Source organism: Oryzias latipes, chromosome 15, assembly GCF_053564925.1.
Source record: "Oryzias latipes strain Hd-rR chromosome 15, Olatipes_Hd-rR_3.1".
NCBI classification, from domain to species: domain Eukaryota; kingdom Metazoa; phylum Chordata; class Actinopteri; order Beloniformes; family Adrianichthyidae; genus Oryzias; species Oryzias latipes.
In genome coordinates, this window is record NC_136251.1 from 24,881,792 (window position 1) to 24,902,554 (window position 20,763).

Consider the following 20,763-nt stretch of genomic DNA (forward strand, 5'->3'; position numbering starts at 1 on the left):
AAAAGATTTGTGCAACAGTAAATGCACATTTTAATTTCTATCATATGTTTTTTTTTATTCAGGGGATACCTGACTATCCAAGATATCTTGGGGCAGAAATAAAATAAGAATCTTGTTTTTCAAACTGTCAAACTTGCTTTTGTGTTGTATTCAGTACATGTCTTTTTATTACTTCATGAGAGCAAAAAAGTAAAAAAGAAAGAAAGAAAGAAATCTTCAGAAAAAAAAAGCATCAGATTTTTAAAGCAGAGCATAAAACTGGAGAGACATATCCTCATAGCCAAAACAAAGTAGCCTAATAAAAATTGCATATTGTATAGTTATTTCTTCTTTTTGTTGCGTTGCCTTGCTGCAGGACAGATTTCAAACATACATTTACAACTGACTTTTTCTAAATGCACGTTATTGAGATCAAGTTTTCAATACCATACATGCCTCTCATTGATCAGCGGAGGAAATAGTTTATTTTCTCTGTAGAGTTTCAAATCTGAGACAGACTTTACATGACTGTCTTATAGCTGATCAATTTAATCCTTTAAAAAGCCCACCCCCAGAAAAAACATAAAACCCATTTTTATGTAAACCATGGGTGAGTAATTTAGTCAATATTTTTAAAAATACATTTTTTCAATTGCTTAACTAAACAAAGATAATCGGGTTTTCCCCTTTCAAATATTGTTGAAATTGAACCAACATAATTGAGCCTATAGTGACATGAAGCCAGCACAAGGGTTGGGATTCTTACAAGGGTTTTTCTTTTTTTTCTGTCAGGTGAAATAGAAAATTGCCTTTGAACCACTGTTTTGAATGAGAGTCTTTGCTCGGTGGAGTAGCTTTGTCTACAAACTTCTGATCTGTTACATAAAGACTTCTTGCTTGAGTAACTTGAGCAGCAGCTTTTGCCTCTCTTGTGGCAAACTAACAACTAATTTTTATTGTTAAAATTAATAACAATAACAATTAGTTGTTAGTAGGCTGCTAGAAGTTTGAAGCAGGGGTAGCTAGTGCACTGGGGTTCTGTCCTCTTTTCTAATCTACTTCTACCCTCCTTCTCTTCTCTATTCTTGATCATTATTCATCGTTTAGTTTTCCAGTCTCTGTTTGGTGCAGTGCGATTCATGTACTGTCCCTCTTTTCCCACTCCCCTCCAGGTGAGTGGGAGTGCTTCAAGATTCCACATGGCTCATCCGTGCTCCTGTACCTGACTGGGAACCTCGTCTCTGGCTTGCCTCTACTACTGCTCCTACACCTGCTGTGGATCCTGCCTCTGGCTCGTCTCTGTACCTGGCCGTGAACCTCGTCTCTCCTCCTGCTCCTACACCTGGCTGTGGATCCTGTCTCCGGCTCCACTCACGTCCCCGACTGTCCCCCCAACTCCATCTGAGTGACGCTCGTCTGCTGGACTTTAAATATGTAGTTGTAGAGATAGATAAGTTAATTCTTCTCCATGAGTTCTGGTAAATCGCCTGTCCGTCCTGGGGGAGGATCCCTCCTTCATGTGTGCACCCCTGAGGTTTCTTCGTTTTTTCCGGAATCCGTTCTTTTAGGAGTTTTTCCTTACCGCAAAGGGGGGTCTAAGGGCAGGGATGTCCAGTTTAGCTTAGTCAGTTTGTTAGTTCAATTTAGTATTTTCCTATTGAATTCTATGCATTCATGATCCTTTTGATTTTATGTTTTACTTTTTCAATTACCGATACGAAGCCCATCGAGATGACTGTTGTTGTCAATTTGGGCTATACAAATAAAACTGAATTGAATTGAATGGAAAGCATTTCTATGCACCCCCCCTCCCAATAGTTTCAAACTATTGTTAGCTAATTTGACGTCAGTCTATAGCATTCTGTTTACTATTACCTTGACCCATTTTTAAAAAACTGAATAAGATATTTGCTGTAGGCTTCAGCTTTTCTGGCTCTTCACCATTTCCAACAAATTCATCAAGTAACTTGGTGGTTTCCACCACTAAATTATACATTTCTTTTCATACTTAGCCAAATTTGAATGCTGGCTTGTTTAGGATTCATGCACAACATCTTCAGTTAGCAGCTTCTGCATTCAGTATTGTTTGCATTAATCGCAAGAAATGCAATTATTCCAGACTGAGATGCAATTTATAGATAAATTCTCTGACACGTCTCTGGGAAACTCACAGGAAAAATTCACATTACTCCTCAGTCAATGGTACAGTTGTTCCGTTCTTTTTGACCTGTACCATGCACTGAGTCCTGAAACCTTAAATTTGAACATTTCAAATAGATCCATTTTCATTCTATGCTTCAAGTGGACATTTCTGCAATAATGTTTCTGAATTTTAATGTCTTGTTGAAAGCTGTTTGGGTTGGTACAAAATATAAAATGAAAATTGTACAAGAAATACTGTTTGAATAATAGACATTCTTGCTGTTTTATAAGCTTACATTTTTTGGGGGAAAAGATCGTATTACATAAAAAAACAAAAAAAATACACGTCATATTTTAAAATAAATGTGAAATTATTCAAACAATTTTCAGTCTTTAAAAAATGTGTTCACATTATTAAAATTAAATTAAATTATTAAAAAATAGACTAACCCTAACACTTGTGGTGGTTAGCAAGGTTCTGTGCTCAGCTAAATGACTATCTTTACCAGTGGATTTTCAACTTAGATAACCTAATTATTCCGAAAAGCTGCTCTGTTATGTATCCTTTCAAATTCACATATATTCATGAAAAACTACCTATGTCTCTTTGCAGCCATGATTACACTGATGATAAAGACAAAGCAATTCAAAGCTTAAAACATTTTTGAAAACGACAGACGTTGTTGAGTATTGCTGAAGAAACCCCGCTTGTGCCGTTGTGTTCTAGTGGGATTTCAGGTCAGCCATGACAGTGACTGCTGCATTCCAGCCGGGAGAACCCATCACACCACCACCTGAGAATCATTACACAAAGGAAATCCCAATGTGTTTACTCAGTCACCAACATTACCAACATTTATCAGCAGCAGAGATGATAAGTGTGCATTCCAAGCTCCAAGGTTCAGCTCATAAATATACTTAGTACTCCACTATGACGGACCAACCTGGATGACATCCACTACCACACAGATAGAGCCCTTTAATTGGGGAGCGGTAGTTTGACAGAGAGGGCAAAGGCCTTGCAAGATAGAGCTGGTCCAGAGACATTGAACCGTGGAAGATATTCTGTGAAAACAAGGGAAAAAAAGTTAGATTTTTAAAGCTGTTCTATTTATTGAAGCAAATCTTCACACAGAAATAAGAAGGATACAGTCAGCAAATACACTTACACTCAGCATAACCTAGCTGATGTGTTATTTGATTGTGAAATATGGGTTGTGATAAAGTATTTGTAACCATTGACTGCTCTCAGAACAAGCAGAGTGAGTATGATGGAAATGACTTCCTCATCCAGTGAATAGCTGAACGTGTCAAACAAATAAACTGCATGGCAGCATTCAAATTGTTCTTGGGAGGTCTACGTTGTCTGTGGCGTGTTTTGTACCCCTCCAGTGAGTCCAAAGATCCTCTCCAGATCTGGTGGGGACAGGATGTCTCTGCCCACTACTGACTTTTTAAACCCTGGGGCGTACTGTTCCACCCAGTCAAACACTACAAACAGAAAAGCACACGTGTGTGAATCCATATGCACGAAAATTGAAAATACATACTTCAGAAGCTTTCATTTACATAGCTCTAAGTCTTAAATCAGCATTTTACCAGTGTCAGCAAAAGCCTCTCTGTCTTGGCTGGTCCACTCTCTACCCTCCACGTGGTAAGGGGTGAACTGAGTGAAGAGTGACACTACATGACAGCCAGGGGGAGCCAGAGTGGGATCTAACACAGAGGGAATGGTCATTTCCAGCATAGGTCTACAGGAAGAGAGGAAAATGTAGCAGAGAGTGAAGGTGGACATAAATAATTAGCTAAAGACAATTAACTTGTCTTTACAATTCAACAGTCCAAGTAAGGGAATGAGACCAAACAAGGACAAAAACTCTTTAAAAAATGTATAGAAATACAAATAAAACCAGTATGTTCATATTGTTTGAAATAATATCTGTTTTACTTCATTTATTTGCAGTTTTGATAGTAGATTTTAGAAGCAACTTAAAAAAAAATTTGTACCAGAAAGCTGACATATTATGAAGACATTTTACCTTGTTGAGGGACGTCCGTTAGTGGCTTCTTTATATGCAGTCTCCAACACTTCCACACTTTCACAGTTCAGATGGATCGAGCATTGATGGTGGGGTCCAGGTTTACCGTCCGGGGTGGGCAATGCTAAAAAGTTTGGAAGCTTGTCCACTGCCACTGTAAACATAAGATTTTTAGTAAATTCAAAACGTGAAACTTGTATTTAATATATAATGTTATAACTTTTTTTTTTTTTTTGCTTTAGTTTTGATCATTGAAGCTTTCAAGTAATGGGAACCCAAAATTCTGTGATTTAAAAAATCTGAGTCTTGTTAAAAAGGAAACATTAGAAAACCATTGAGTCACGTCCTAGTCAGCAAATAGCTTAAAAAAAACTGCAAATGTTTCCTGAGCCTTTAGATAGTTTCTCAGTCTGGGTCAGTTAGCTACGCAATCATGAGGAAGACTGCTGACTTGACAGATGTCCAGAAGAGTCATCTTGCAAGAAGGGCAAAAATAGTTCATGCTAAACAAGCTGGTTGCTCACAGAGTGTCCAAACACAGAAAATTCAATGAAAAGGAGACAAAGGTGCACCAGTACCTACAACATCTATTCAATTATTTAGAGGAGCATCATAAGAAGTGAACTGAGGCAGGAGTCAGTGCATCAAGAGTCACCACCACACAGACAAACACCACACATAAGTTTCAATCAAAAAAGAAAAACCGGACAGGCGCTTTTTTTCAGATTTTCACTTTTATTTTATAGCCCAATTTACAATAATAGTCATCTTAGATAAAAGATAAAATTTGGAGAAGCACAGAATCCCCAATGTTTGAAGGCCAGAAATAAAGAACGTCCTCATTCACAGATATGGGATGCCATGTCACTTTGTTGTGGCAATACAAATTTGATTATGAGTACACCCATCCTTTTCACATCCTTAAGACCTGGTGTTCCACGATCAACATAAAACCTTAACATGTTTCTAAAGTTTGGCATAGCAAAGGTGGGAGCCTGTTTCTTACTTTCAAAACGGAAAGGGAAAAACATGAGGAGAGAACATTTCTCAGATCTGTAGCATACTTATTAAAATCCTCTAAGTGTCAAAGAAAAATAAAAATAAAATCAGTTCATCTCCGCTTTGCTCATGAAGAATAAACCTGCACTTTACAGCATTTAGGAAGGAGTGCCATCTTGCGATAAAACTTCATGACCTGCAACTAACTGCTTTTGTTGGTTTGGCCACAAAACTCTTTAAAAAATGTGGAATAAGAGATGGAAGGAAGCAAAAACAACCAAAAACTATGTGAACAAAAGCAAATTAAAAGTTCTTTTCATAGAGAAGGTAAAGAATAAATCTAAGAATACAGTAATCTAAACCAAGTTCCTGTGAGTAAATTATTCTGTGATTAGTGTTAAATGCACAATAATGTTGTACATAAAAAATACATGTTTGGAAATACTTAAATTAAGAATACAAACCAAGCAAAACTCGAAGTATGCAGCAACCATCTTTTTAAAAAGTGTAACACGTGCTTTGTTGAAAGAAAGGTTTCACACATCTGTGGCTAAATTGCTCCGTAGTTTAAACAAGACAGGCTCACCATTTATCTTTGTGACAGGCGAGGTGTAGTCAATCTGATCTACTGCTCTGATAAACTCTGAAGAAAGGGCAGCCTATGGTGGAAATACAGATCAGTATAAAATTACGTCATTTGCAAACAGGAAGATCTGAATTTATCTTTTTTCCTTAAATTGCCGAACGTCCAATGCATCCTTAAACCAAAAGCAAATGGAACCCCAGAAAATAAGTTCATGGTGTGGCCACATTTTAAGGTGGCACACCAAACTCGTTCAGTGTCCTTGATTCAATTCAGCCTTTATTGGTTTAAGAATATAAGACAGTAAATTTTAAAAGCATAAAAACTTTTGAAAAGCACGCAACCTTTTACATTTTTCAATCAAACATTGCAAAAACTAATTTCAAGTAGTTTTTAAGCAAAATCCCAATTTAAAGACTTACCTGTGGTGTGAGATTCCTAAAGGTAACATATGGGGTAGCATTTGACAAAACAACTTTACTGTTGATCTCTGTGCCGTCCTTTAACGCAACTCCCTTAGCAGATCCATCAGAACCGACAAGAATCTGCTCCACATCCTGCCAAGGACATTTTAAAAATGGGCTTAGCATACAGTTTCCTTAAGAGGGCCTCACATTCTTCTCAAACATTCCTCCAAACATTCCTCCACATAAGCAGATTTACTCAGAAATCCCCAGAAGTGATACAGTTACAAAGAAAACATTTGAAATGTTGTAACAGACTTGCAGGAAAAATCAGTAGTAATACAAAAACAATATGAGTTCAATTTATTAACTTAAAATTTGGCTAAAACTGTCAAATCATATTTCAATGTCTTTTCAAAGCGTTTCCAGTGGTCTTTTAATGGTGACTATGCTTTTTTTTTCCAAAATCTAAAATATTGCATCGCTTTATAAGTCATATTTTCTGCAGAAGAGTAACCGAAGTTACCCTGTCCGCCCTCCCCATCACCCTTAACTGAGCTATCTGTTTACAATCTTTTCCGCTGGCTTACAGCCCCCCACACCTCCAACCTAACATTACCGGTGCAACAAAAATGCCAAGTAATATTGGATCTATCAAGGCATACAGTTTTGAGTCAGATCCCAGCTCAAACGAGGAAAACAAAGACCCATATGGATCTAGTCGTCTACAAGCGGATGCATCAGAATGGAGAGGAGCGGGGAGCTCGTAGCCCACTCGTTGCATTTTCTATGACACAAATGCAGTCTTTTATAAATGGCATTTCTTTAATCTGCTCCTGATTAAAAACATTTGAATAAAGAAATACTCAGAAAAATGCTGTTTTAAGCTTAATTTGTATGTCCTTCATCAGACAAATGCCACAAGAACATGTTTAAAATTACAAAAATATAGTTTTCATGTGTATGTAGGTATTTAAAAAAACTTTTTCCACTGAATTTAGAGACTAAGGATGTTAAAAATTTGAAATGAATACTGTGAACTCATAAATAACACAGAAAATCATCATAATCCATAAAAAACATTACCTTCTCAGTGAAAATGTCAACACCATGAGATCGAGCTGCTCTAGCCATCGCCTGAGAAACGCCTCCCATGCCTCCCTCCACATAGCCCCATACGCCCTTCTCCTTCTCCAGCTCCCCCATCACATGATGTAAGAGAACATACCTGTAAAGCCAACAAATCAGTGGCAGGGTATAAAGAGATCATTTATGTTTAGAATTGTTTTAAGAATATCTCACCCACTACCAGGATTACTAGGACTGGTCATTGCTCCTATCACACCATCAGTAGCCAGAGTTGCCCTTAGGGGCTCCGATTCAAACCAGCGAAAGAGAATCTTTGAAGCACAACTTAAGTTAGCCATTTCAAAAGCAAAAAAAGGAATATCTCATACTTTTTTGCAAACAAGGAATGGCAAACCTTCGTAATTGGTGCAGTTAAAATCTCGTAAAAATCTGGAACATTCCTCCCAAGTTTTAAACCTTTGAGGAACACCCAAAAAAGGAATATATGCTTCAAATGTATCAAAGGAAAATGCAGTTTTTGAAATGCATTTCCATTAACACACCACATTTAAGAATTGGCATTAGAGTCTTGGCTGCAGACAGTCTTTTCTTCAGGGATCCAGTTGTTACACCTGGAATATCTACAGGTGAACTGTCCAGCAGAGGGTGGATAGCTCCTGCTAGCTTTTCAAGATGTGCAGTGAACTCTGGGTAAACCTGTGAAGAATGTGGATGGGCAAAAGATCACAAGGAGGTGGATTTATAACATTTTCATCTGAAGTAAAAGGCACATATACAGTCCAAGTGCAATGCAAAGTTATGAAAAATACTTCAAAAGCACTGTTTGATGACTGAATCACCTTAGCATCCTTTTGTGAAAACTTGCCAATCTCCCTCTGGTTGCTGGCCAGATCTGAGCCCAGAATGAGGGATCGCGGTGGGGCGCCTCTCACCCCATCTTCCAACATAGGAGTGAAAGCATGAGGGTCTCTCAAGTACACCTTAAGCCCGTGTTTCTATGTATTTGAAGCACACACACACACAAAAAGTAAACTTTCACCATCACCTGGACAGAAAACAATGTACTTGCCTTTACCTTCAGCTCTAGGTCTCTAATTATGTGAGGGCGTAATAAACTGAGCAGGTAGGAGCACCTGGAGAAGTGGAATCCTGCATACAGACGTGTTATTACTCAGAGAGAGCAAGTGGAACATCCTAATCTCATCAAATTTAAGTTCCACGTGAACTTTGAGCTTCATTCATGTCAGAAAGTGTAACCAACCAGGCAGAAAATGTGCCAACATGATGGGAAATATAAACTGCTGCTTGAAAAAAAATGTTGCATAACCAATGTAAATATTAACATAGGGGGGTATAATTTAAATGTTTTTAAATAATCTTTGTCTTGTCTTAAAGAAATGATCCGTTATGTGGAACCTGTAAGATCCATACCAGGGAAGATCTCCTCTGTGACAGCTGCTCCTCCAAGCACATGTCTGCGCTCCAAAACAGCTGTCTTCACCCCTCCTTTCTGAAGATACGCTGCCTGCGCACACGCTCATCTTTACTCAGTGATGGACAAAACGTACAGTGAGTTTTGAAAAAGTAGTGCTTGAACTCACTGCCACGAGTCCATTGTGTCCTGGAAGAAAACAAAACAACCCCAAAATAATCAGTTTTCCTATTGAATAATTATATTAAAACATTTTCCAGTGAAGCAGAATAAAAAAGTTGCTTTGCGCAAAAGTTATTTAATAACAAAGGCCATAGAGTTCAGAGTTGCGTAATGGCAAGTTGAAGCAATATGCACCAAAATCTTATAACAGAACCAGTTTCTACATATTTTTAGACGTTTTTCTGTCATTTTGTTGATGAAAAAGTGCCCCGATGGTCATCAGCAAACGTGTTAAACATTCATTGTGCAGCTTCTTCTTTCTTCTAAAAGTGGCGCGCAGCTGAGCTACCACAACACAGCGGCATCTTTTCCCCTCAATGCAGTCCATGGAGCTCACCTCCTCCGACGACCAGCGCGTCATAACGGGATTTTGGCGTGGTATGTGTTGCCCTGCATCCCGTCCCTGTTCCCAAAAGAGACACAGACCTGCGTCCTCGATCGATGCGCGCCGCTGCTGCAGCCATGTCGACGGTTTGAGACGCGCTGAAAAGCCACAGTCCCGCCTCCATATGGAGCCCCACAGAGAAACTAGTGCAAAAACGATCACATAGAGATTTTTGTTTTAAATAAATGATTTTGGAATTTTTGGTTATGGAAAATAATTAGCTTTTCATGGAGCAGGATGCAAAACATAGCGAAGATAAGCTGCATCCAACTTAATTTGCATGTTTTAATCCGACACAGATAAAAAGTTAAAAAAAATAGAAGAAGAAAATAAAACATTTAGAGGTCTGCTCAAAACAATTTTTTTTTAAATTCCTTATCATTAAACGTTGAGAAGGAGACAGAAATCAGGTAAATCTGTTATTCTGCTTTTGACCACAGGAGGGCGAAATTGACCTTCTGACACTGGGAAACCATGTTCTGATCCTGAGGCCGGATCGGTCAGTGGGACTGATGGAGGACAGTTAGACAGACAGACATGCATAGTGAAAAAAAAAATAAAAGCAGTCTTAACAAGGAACAAACCAGCATTCTGCTTGTGCCTGTCCCAAGCCCGGTAAATGTAGTGTCAGAAGAGCATTCAAAATAAAACGTGTAAAATGGATAAATCAAATGATATGATGATTGTTTGACTTGCACCCCCCGATGTTCTACGCACACCCCATAGTGGGGCTGGCTATATCCGGGCCAGTCTGATCCAAATTACAAGGGAACTTGCACTTTTAGCAAAGCTCCAATTAACCAATAACCCCAGACAAAAAATTATGAAGTTAACAGGCTTTAATAGAGGAGTTCTGCAGTTTTATTGCCATAGAAGGAAAGACCTTCTGTGGCCCTCAGTTCTTGTTGAGGGGAGTTTTTAGCTGTCTGTGTACTCCTGTAATGGTCCAGGAGCAGGCGGAGAGGTTGGGTGGAGTTGTCAAAGACACTTTGCAGTTTTTGAAGCATCCTTCTCTCCATCCCTGTCTCTAAGGAGTACAGCTTCATTCCCAGCACGTCCCAGGCCTTGCAGAACAGTTTATTCAGTCCGTTTGAGTCTGCGGCCCTCATAACAAACAAGATGGCACTAGACACCACAGACTCAAAAAACATCCTCATCATAGATGTTAAATGACCTGGGCCTCCTCAGGAAGTAGAACTGCTCTGACCTTTTTTCCGCTGTTTCACTGTGTTCAAGGTTTTATCAGTAAAGTCTCAAGACAAAGAAAGCTCTTTGATTTTATACAGATCAAGCTTGGGAGAACCATATTTAAGGAATGCAGTGATGACTTCAAAGACTATATGTGGTCTTTTACTCAATGTGTTTTCCTTTTTTTCCCACTGGTTTGAGTTCTATCAAGGTATAAGGACCTGTCTTAAGAGCTTTAAGATGAGCTCTTAAGGCGAAATGGTCTCCTAGTGTTGCTGTTGAAGATGTCGTGTTGACCTAGTGGTTCATCTTCCATGCAATAATGAGTTAAGAGGCCATACATCAATTGTGTGGACGGATAAACAGAGATCCATAGAGCGGACGGCTTCAGAGTGGGAGCTCGTTGGCTGGGATAACAGGAATAGAGGATGATGATTAGAGCAAAAACAACTAAACACAGCAGAACATTAGTAAATTATCTTCTCATCTTGCCTCTATAATGTGGATTTTTAACTATGTTTTGCTTAGACAGTGTAAAACAACTCCTGGGGTTTGTATAGATTGTGCACTCTCTTGGTAGGGAGAATGAAATGGGGTTTTATGATGATCTAGAGTTTCCTTCGAGACTTAAAATTCCTTTCTCCCTTGGCATATTAGAGTAGCATTACTTTCAGAGAAGAGGAATGATCCTAATAAGCTGTCTGCTTGGTTTTCCTAAAAGGAGTGTCTGCGGAAAATAGGCAATCAACCATAACAAGATCACAGAATACAGACTGGAGATTTTGTTCTTGTAAGCAGAAATTAACACTTCATTCCCCTTTGTCTGCAGAAATTCAACACTGCAGCCCTTGAAGGCCCTTCCAGGCAATAAAACAGAAAATTCAATTAAGCTCTAGCAGCTCCGGACCAAGATGCAATTAACCCTTTTTGTGATAAGATAGCATCAAAGATGTTGGCTCCCTTAACACCATTTTTAATAAAAAATGGCTTTTAAATCCCCAAAATATAGTTATTCTGTTTAATATTTATTTAAAAAATCACAAAATCCTTTTTATTTCAAAATGGCAGTTTTTGTTACAAATATGTTTTTTTCTGTGGATGGATTTGTATCTTTAGCTACTACAGTTGTCTATTCCAGTTAGTCCAGCATTTTTCCATTGAAATCTTAATTGGCTGTGGTTGTAAGCTTTGTCCAAAAGACCTCTCACAGGCTGACCGCCAGTCGGAATATGCAAAGAGTTGGTATAATCTATAAAGAATAATTTACCTTGTATAAATGGTTCCATATTTGAACTGCTTGTTTTGGCAGATGACTCGCAACAATCTGATGTCTCTTATACCCCAAGATAAGTAGATTTCCTGTGATGTCAATAAGATGGGAGTTGTTTTAATAAATGCTGATCTAAAAACTAGAGATCAGAAGGCTCTTGAATGTCAGTTCTTTATGAAAACTGCTGTAATTCTGGAACTGTGTCTGCAGTATATAAACTGGTTTAAAGAATTAATGAATTTTATTAAGATTTTTGTTCAACTGTTCAACTTAAAATCTTGAATATTACTGGACTTGATCCTAAACTATTAACATAAAGTTTGAGTTTAATTTTGCTTCTCATGTAAGTTAATATCTCAAAGGGACATCCAAATGGGACACTTGATTCCAGAACAGCCAAATGTAAAAAATTATTTGTATTTGAGGAAATCCGTTTTTTACTCTCCAATAAATCTAAAAGTCAGTTAAACAAATAACTATTTTAGGATCTCATGTTGGGGGATTTTAGTTGTCAGAATGCTGCTGTTTATGTCTCAACCAGCAAAAGTTTGCTTGTGAAAATTATACATATATCTTGAAACAAATTGAATTTCTTTTTATACATTGCTGAAATAGTTGGATAAGTTTAGATTTTTTGCTATAATTCAGCAGGAATTAAAATGAAGTTGTGGTTTGGGAAGATTGTTTGAACAATAGCCTCAAATGATTGCTTTATTTTGTAAGAAATGTTAGAAGTATGACAAAAATAATAATACTTTTTTTCCCATCTTCCCTGTTTTTAGTTAGATTAGGTGAATGTTCAGAGTATGATTTTATATTTTTTCTAAAATATTCAAAAATAGGTAAATATATATTTTTTAAAGTATTAATCACATATGGATGTGTATCGGTTTTGTTGCTTTTGACTTGCTGTTGTGAGTGAAATTCTCTGCATACACTCAGTCAACAGTTCGTCTTTCATCACATTATTGAGAAGAAGAAACTTGTCAGTGTAAATTCTCATTCATCCAGGTAGATTCCATGTATGGAGATAAGGCAGGTAAAAAAAATACTTGTCAAGATGATTCTTGGTTGGTTTACCTATTCTCTAAGGTGCTTTTTAAACTCTAAAGTGTTAGGACGACTACTTATAACTTCTTAAAAATGTACATCATATTTTCGAAGGTTAAACTTCTCTACTAATTATAATTTTTAAAAAATCGAGTCCAGTTTTCTGCGTTTTATCTACTTATTTTGTTAAAAGAAAAAATATTATTTGTTGATATTGAGAACCTGCTGTGTCAATATGTAATTAGAGTTTTACTTTTTTTTTACATTTAAATTTACAATGACTTTCATTCTTGCGTTCAAAATCAGAAATCAAGTGCTGGTAAAATGATTGACAGGGGTATTATCCAATAGCGTGGGGAGGATGTGTCGATTTCAAGCAATGATAGATCGATTCTGGGTGGTGGGCGGGTCTTAGAATGAGTGTGCGTGTGTGTCCGTTACGGCCTCTAAGGGCGCCGGCTGGCAGAAGATGGGCGGGGATGTACCGTTCCAGCGGGGAAGATTCTGAACAGCCCAAATGAACCTGAAAACAAGGCCCGAAGACAACAATATAACAGCGTGTTCGTGAACGAAAGACGTTCACTGACTATCTTTTTCCCCATGGAAGCAGATGGTTTCGTGAGGAAGCGGCGGATGACAACGGAGACCACAGGCGGAGATCCCGGGGTCGCAGGAGCCTCTGCCGGGGCTGAAGTTCGATGGCTGGGGGGCAGGTTCTGGGGAGTTTCGGAAAGTATCGTGGGAAGTCTGACACCCCGGATCGGTGGGGAAACAGAACTGCAGAATGTCGGTTGTATCTGTAGTGTTCAAGATGCACAAGCAGAGGACTTTGAGCCGGACTATGAGGCTCTTCCACGGGGAGCTTCCACTAGCACCCACATGTTGGCCGGAGCTGTGGCCGGAATCATGGAACACTGTGTCATGTTTCCCATCGACTGCGTAAAGGTAGCTTAGCCCTCTAATTAATTAACTAGGAAGGACCTCCACTCATTGCCGACTAATTCACTTTATCTGCCTTTTTATTTATTATGGTAGCATTTCTAATGTAGCTCATTAGCTCTCAGCTAACTCAACACGCTGCATTGACGGCTGTGAGGACAAGGTCAGTCAGCAAAGCTAACGTTTCGCAGCCTTAGCTAAGCCATTAGCATAGTTTTGTAGCTCAACGTGTATTATTTTAGTCCAAGATTGAGTTTCATAACAGCATTTAATTATAGAACGAGTTATTTAAGTATATGCATTTAAATATAAGTTCGGGAGTTCAACACTACTATCAAAACTTCAGAGGAAATTAGAGGATTAAATGTTACGCAATGTTATAGTTTCAGTCACTTAGCATACGGTGGCCCGCGAGGGGCGAAGTACTTTAAAAGATTTGTTTTATTTTAACACGCAAATCAAATATTACATTGAATATTAAAAACTCAACCAGTTCCTTTTTTAAAACAGAAAATGCAAGATGTCTGTCTGTCAACATACAAATGTGTTCGAAGACAAGAACCTTATTTTGAAAGTGCAGTTAGAAATTGGATAGTTTATTCCAAAAGTTACAAAAACTATTATCCATTTCTTTCTATACATGTTTTTTTATTAAAGATACCAAGTCCATTCCGAATGTACTTTGCCACAGAAAATGATGTTTTATTGCAACCTGCACAGTTTATTACATTGCATTTGTTGCTTTGTTCCCAGATATCAACATAAAACTCTAAACTAACTAACATGTTTTGGCAAATTTACAATGCTTAGTGTATCTCTAAAAGGTAACATACATATACTAATTATAAATCGCTGAAGGTAGGATTTGCCCAACTTCCATTACAAAGTTTTTCTTGTAAATTATGCAAATTATTGAGTGTAAATTCAGATAAAAAGTTTCCCTTGTTATTCACCTAAAAGTATGCGCATAGGATAGTCGTTTTTTTATAGCAAAAATAAACAGATGTACATAAATTCTTATAAAATCATTTAAGGAACCCATGTCAGGCTTAAAGCTTGTTGCAAAATGCATCCTCTTGAGTGGTCTAAACACACAAGACCATTGACTTTAAAAAGAGAGAAACAGAATTATTTACAGAGGCCTCACCTACAGGGAAATGGCTCCAAGTGGGCCACATGAAGTCAAGGACACTGTTAAAAACAAAATCAATGGTTTGAACTTTAACACGCTTCTGTAAACTGGAACATCCATATATAAAGGTCAGATGGGGTTGAACTTCTTTTTATTCAGATGCAGATTTTTGTAAGGCTCATAAGGCAACTTTTAAATAAGTTTAATCATTTTATATTAATCATTGGTGAAAAAACACTTCAAAATGAATTTTTCTTTTATGTTTAAAGCTAAAGGTTTGGACTTGAAAACAGTGAAATTTGAGACATGAAACTTTTTTTTTTCTGTTGAAAGTCATTATTTTTATGTATTTATTATTGTTTGTTTTGATGTTTCAAAGGTTACAACCCAGATAAACTGTCATAATTTGTTTTCATGCACACTCTTCACTCATTCTTTAAAAAAATGGTGTGTGCTTGTAAGACAGAGCGCAAGGTCATTCCTTTTTTAGTTTTGCTGACGCAAGTTGGATAAGCACAGCGGACCTATAGCTATGATGGCCCCTCCAAGCATGCATATGTTATGGACCACCATAACATATGCAGCAGAACACAGAGTTCTGCTGCTGTAATAAAAGGTGATATGATGCCTGTTTATGCCTTCACTGTGCTGTGTTCTTGAGGTTTTGGCATTCACAGATTGCAGTGCTGTCAGAACCTCAGGCAGATCTACTAATATTAATGTGTCTTAAGGCCAACAGGGAGGGGCGTTCAGGGTCATGAGTAAGAAGAGGATTAATGGAAGTCAGCTAATGTCCCCTTGTGACCCTAAAGCTTGTAACTGCACATTTCCTTCTATTCAGTCATTCATGTACACCGACATGAACCACACCCAGAGCCACACACCTCATTTCCTCACCCACGTTTTAAGCTGCAGCTCGTTTATGATCTCTTTTTGGATCAAAATCTCTTCATTACCATTTACTTGTAAGATGTTGTTTTATTGTAGTTGTAAAAATAGATTTAGGTAACATCATGCTTTTGTTTTTTTCCCAGACTCGCATGCAGAGTCTGCAGCCTGACCCTGCGGCTCGGTACCGGAACGTGATGGATGCCCTCCGCCGAATAGTGGCCACGGAAGGAGTATGGCGTCCGTTGAGAGGCCTGAATGCGACGGCGATTGGGGCCGGACCTGCACACGCCCTCTATTTTGCCAGCTATGAGAAGCTCAAAAAGACTTTGAGTGATGTCATTCATCCAGGGGCTAACAGCCATGTGGCTAATGGTACCACATAACGCGCATATATACAGAATCCACCATCTATGTTCAGATCGTCATGAATGTGAGATCACGGCTAAAAGGTCGAAGTCTAAGGATAGTTTAAAAAATAAAATAAAAACTCCAGCTGATTCTACTGAACCTGCCCTGCAAAGAAACTATGGCAGTTATGATCAGCTTAGCCTTCAGGAAACATTGCAGCTACAAATTAGATTCTGAGATTTTCTCTGCTATTGTCCAACATGCTCTTTTGCTTCACCACTGCTGCTTTTTCCTTCTCTGTTTTCCAGTTTAGAAGGAGGCTGGGTAAGTCCTCTTTTACCCATTTCATCTCATGATGATTTGGGGTTTGAGTTAAAAAAATTGTCATGAGATATTTGTCCACTAGATGGCTCTCTATTAATCTGTTTTGGCTCTATTCTTGTCGGCAGTGATCTCATTTCTGTTGTGGCATGTTCTGCTTCCTTGTCTTGTTGTCCCACTCGCCGTGGTGGTGTTTGGTAAATGTTGTGTTTGTTTCAGGAGCAGCTGGGTGCGTGGCCACACTGCTTCACGATGCTGCAATGAACCCAGCAGAAGGTGAGTGGGTCATTTTAACATTTACTTGGATGCAGAATAAAGATACATTGTGTGCCCCCCCTCCCCCCCAATAAAGAGAAAGTTGCAGGTGCCAAGCTTGGTTGAACTGTCCACACTGCCTTTGCTTTTCACAGCTGTCTCTAGCCCATCTGTCCAAACACATCAGTAGAAGGACACTGTTCTTATTCCTCTGGTGCAGCTGTCTAAGCCACTGCTTCTAACGGATGATGTGCGCTTGCCTTGTGAAAGGTCTTAATAACTTGTTTCCTTTTTCACGTTTTCTTCGTTGGTGGTGTGGATCCTGGATACAAACCTGCGCATGACCCTTTCCAGTTGTGAAGCAGCGCATGCAGATGTATAACTCCCCGTACCGCGGCGTGCTGGACTGTGTACGCGCTGTTTGGCAGAAAGAAGGCCCGGCTGCATTCTACCGCAGCTACACCACGCAGCTCACCATGAACGTGCCCTTCCAGGCTCTCCACTTCATGACTTACGAGCACCTTCAGGAGCTCCTGAACCCCCACAGACAGTACAACCCTTCGTCCCACATGCTCTCCGGGGCATTGGCTGGGGCTATCGCGGCCGCAGCCACCACACCGCTAGACGTCTGCAAGACCCTGCTCAACACGCAGGAGTCGCAGGCTCTCAGCTCCTCCAGCCACGAAGCCCACAGACACATCTCTGGCCTGGCCCACGCCTTTCGGACAGTTTATAGGCTGGGCGGGCTGCGGGGCTTCTTCAAGGGAGTTCAAGCCAGAATCATCTACCAGATGCCCTCTACAGCCATCAGCTGGTCGGTCTACGAGTTCTTCAAGTATGGACTCACTGAGCGTCAACACAAGAAGAGGAAAACACACGGAGGCTGAGATAAAGTTGTCTCACTTGCTTAAAACTCCTCTAACGGTGTTCTTCTGAGCTGTGAGGAATTAATGCGCACATAGAACCTCTGCCAAACAGCAGATAAGACCTCTTCACGGCAGTTTGAGTAGTTCTGTCTGAGACGCAGTTTCAAGAGTATTTCTAACTTCAGTTGATCTCTTATAGGAGAAAAACATGCTGGCAGTTTTGTTGAGCTTGCTCATCATCCCCCCCCCCCCCCCCCAAATTGATCCACTTTAAGGCATTAAGAAATTGAAAAACAGCCTGCAGGGGGCAGTGTTGTTGTTTTATGTCAGCTTTTGCAGCATCTGCTACTTGTTGATCACCAAACTAATCCATTTCCCACATGAAAAAAACAACAACATCTTTGTCATTTATATTTCCTGCTGTGCAGTTGTTCAACCAAAGTTAATTAGAAGAAAATTGAATTTGAGAAGATGTTTCTTACAATCCCAATTTGTCCCCCCCCCTGATTAAATATTAATGTCCAGAAATGTGGAGTGAAACTGGATAACTGTTTCACTGATGTCATCAGTTTATATGCAAGCTCCTTACTAGTCATTAATTTATTTGTTTTCCCCTTTATCTGAATTTAAAAAACAAATTGTTACCAATTCAATTGGGCAATAAAAATATAAATATATGTAATTTAGAGCAATACAATTTATTGTTTCTTTTTTACTGTCATTTTGCAGTCTGACAGAGAACATTAGTGCAGCTTTCTCTGCAAATGTTGTGCACATGTATGCATGACATGACAGTCCTACTTATAGACAATTTAGTTTTTTTGAAATGTCATTTCCATGATTCATTGACACTGAATTGCACTCTCTGAATAAAGTCTCTGCAGGAGGACTCCTACTCACTGCTCAAATAAAACAAGTCTCCTTTTTCTGTGTACCTCTGGGTGTTTCAGGAATTGTTTTGCATATTTGTAAAGTAGTTTTCCCCTTTTAGGACAGAAATCACATGCTGACGGAGCTGAAACAAAGGCAGTCCTCCTAGTCACATCTGTGCTGCAAGCAGCGTGTTCGTTTATGTGCATTTTCTGGTATTTATTTTTCATTCGAGGCAGGTACAGTTGTTTAGTCTTGGACCACAGGTGCAGATTTCAACTTTGACCCTGAAGATTGGAGCCGAAACGTGAACTCGGGCATCCGTCGCCCGCATAGGAACAGCTGGAAGAGGGAGGCTTTGGAGTTCTGCAAATTATGCATGTCGAAGTCAACTGATGGAAGTGCGAGAAGGTGACGAACAAGGAGGTGAACTGTATGTTAATGAGTTAATGAAGCTGAAATCTATAAACTGAGGTATGAAATCAAGAATTGCATAAGAAATTATGATTAAAATGTGATAGTTGTAATTATTTTATTTAAAAAAATTAAATACTGCAATAAATAACTTAGGAAAAAAAGTGATAACACTTAAAGATAAATGGAGGCTCACTTATTTTATTTGAGGTTTATGCTTAAATTCATGGGATTACACTAGAAATTATTCTATTTAATTTACAAAATTTACAAAAATTGGTTTTGTAACTAAATTGCTTTTTTCATGCCATGGGATGACTGCAGTTGGGATTTAATACATCTGAAAGAAAGGAAATTATAACAAAATTGACCTGGATGTGAACCTGAAACCCTCCTCTTTTTTCTGTAAATAATAATGAATAGAAAACAGGTGATAAAAATAAGACGATGTTTCTTGATTTACCAGAATCATTTTATGATGTCAGAAGTTTAATCTTAAGAAGAAATCACAATGCATTCGGTTTTTGGTTTTTTTTATAGAGGAGGGATGGGAAACCAAGGTAAAATCTTGAACCAGAATAGGTGATGCGGTCTTGTGAGTTTTAGTAAAGCAGAGTTAAAGCTCCTACAGATTATGGTGAGGAGTGACAGCTCCCCCACTGCCGTCTCTGCATACACACACCCACTCACATCCATGCTTGTCAGGTACACACCTGTTCAAACAGCGAGAGTTAATGAACTGTCTCTGCCGCTCACTCTCTCCTGTTGTGTCTGCATGCATGTACAGTTTATGGGCTACGGTTTGTGTGGTCTGCAGCGGCTTTTGGAATTGGGTTTTATGGCTGAGTGTGTGTGAGTGCACTTTGGTAAAGAGCAAAGGGAAGAAAGACAATGCAAGAATTTCATTCACTGAAAACATGGATATTAAAAAGATCCTTTCTACGTAAAAAGTCATTTTTATAAGTTTATTAATTACAAAAACAGCTTTTTGAATAGTGCTATTATTCAAAATACTATCATTTTTTATAACAATAGTGATTTTTTTTAGAAGTCATGTAAGTTCAAATAGTGTGATCTCTCTCTGTTTTCCCATTTTTTTCAATTTTTGGGTTTATATTACAAAATTTGTTACAAGAAAATAACAAAAATGCAAAAGGAACCCTTTGCAATGGAAATAAACCTCTTATCTTTGTGAGAATTGACACAAAGAAACTAAATTATGTTGAAATAAAGGACTTAATGTTTAGCAATTTATAATTGGATAATATTTTGGCTCTCATGGGCAAATTTTGTTATATCGTCTGGAAAAACTATTATTTCTGTATTTATGATTTTTATTTACCAGTACTTATCAATATTTATTTATTTATTTATTTATTTATTTATTTATTTATTTATGCAAGATTAATAAAAACAATAATTTTATAAAAATCTTAAAATTTAATTTCATTCATGAAAATGAACTAAACTTTAGTTGAACTTGTTAAGTTATAACTTAAGAATAAGTCTTTATTTTATTTGAAGCTCTTAAAATTGGAAATCTGTCTTTTTTTTTAACCACATATCTCTTTACTTTTTCTCTTACTCTTTTTACAAGATTTTGTTATTTAGAAAACCTCTTTGGAGACCCTCCATGTGGTCCCCTTGTGACAATCTTCCACTGGCTATGAGGTTTGTTATACTTTTATGATGTTAAACACCCAAAAAGACATGATATATTTCCTTTTTCCTTCTGAGTCTTTGGTTTCCACCCTCATCAACACCCACTGACACATTGTTAACAGGGATGCAGATAAAATAGCGGAAAAACACCCAAAATATTATGTACTTGAATGCAAGCTTGAATTTAAAAATTAATATGTTGCTATAAAGGGCATTTGTGATGTAAAAAGGCATATCTCAATAAATAAGGCATGAAAAAAGCTGTATAACCTTATTTAGGCTG

The 20,763-nt window shown here is 38.3% G+C and overlaps 2 protein-coding genes across 3 annotated transcripts; one reads left to right on the forward strand and one right to left on the reverse strand.

Annotated features, from left to right (window-relative positions):
* Window positions 1-2,296: 2,296 nt before the first annotated feature.
* pyroxd2 (pyridine nucleotide-disulphide oxidoreductase domain 2) lies at window positions 2,297-9,400 on the reverse strand. 2 transcript variants are annotated; one of them, XM_004077383.5, is made up of 16 exons: window positions 9,227-9,400; window positions 8,837-8,856; window positions 8,667-8,760; window positions 8,311-8,384; window positions 8,075-8,230; window positions 7,778-7,931; window positions 7,630-7,691; window positions 7,449-7,546; window positions 7,233-7,374; window positions 6,165-6,299; window positions 5,746-5,818; window positions 4,161-4,314; window positions 3,721-3,872; window positions 3,506-3,612; window positions 3,066-3,186; window positions 2,297-2,915 (listed from the first exon to the last, which is right to left on the reverse strand). In XM_004077383.5, exons 1-16 carry the CDS (start codon window positions 9,396-9,398, stop codon window positions 2,845-2,847), a joined length of 1,785 nt encoding a protein of 594 aa, XP_004077431.4. In that variant the 5' UTR covers window positions 9,399-9,400; the 3' UTR covers window positions 2,297-2,844. The 2 variants fall into 2 exon arrangements, with proteins under 2 accessions (XP_004077431.4, XP_078788324.1); XM_078932198.1 differs by lacking the exon at window positions 8,311-8,384 and having other exon boundaries at window positions 9,227-9,365.
* A 3,788-nt stretch (window positions 9,401-13,188) lies between these two features.
* Window positions 13,189-18,450, forward strand: slc25a28 (solute carrier family 25 member 28). The gene is made up of 4 exons (XM_004077145.5): window positions 13,189-13,727; window positions 15,888-16,116; window positions 16,633-16,689; window positions 17,023-18,450. The coding sequence occupies exons 1-4, from the start codon at window positions 13,383-13,385 to the stop codon at window positions 17,553-17,555; spliced, it is 1,164 nt and encodes a 387-aa protein (XP_004077193.1). The 5' UTR covers window positions 13,189-13,382; the 3' UTR covers window positions 17,556-18,450.
* The last annotated feature ends 2,313 nt before the right edge of the window (window positions 18,451-20,763 follow it).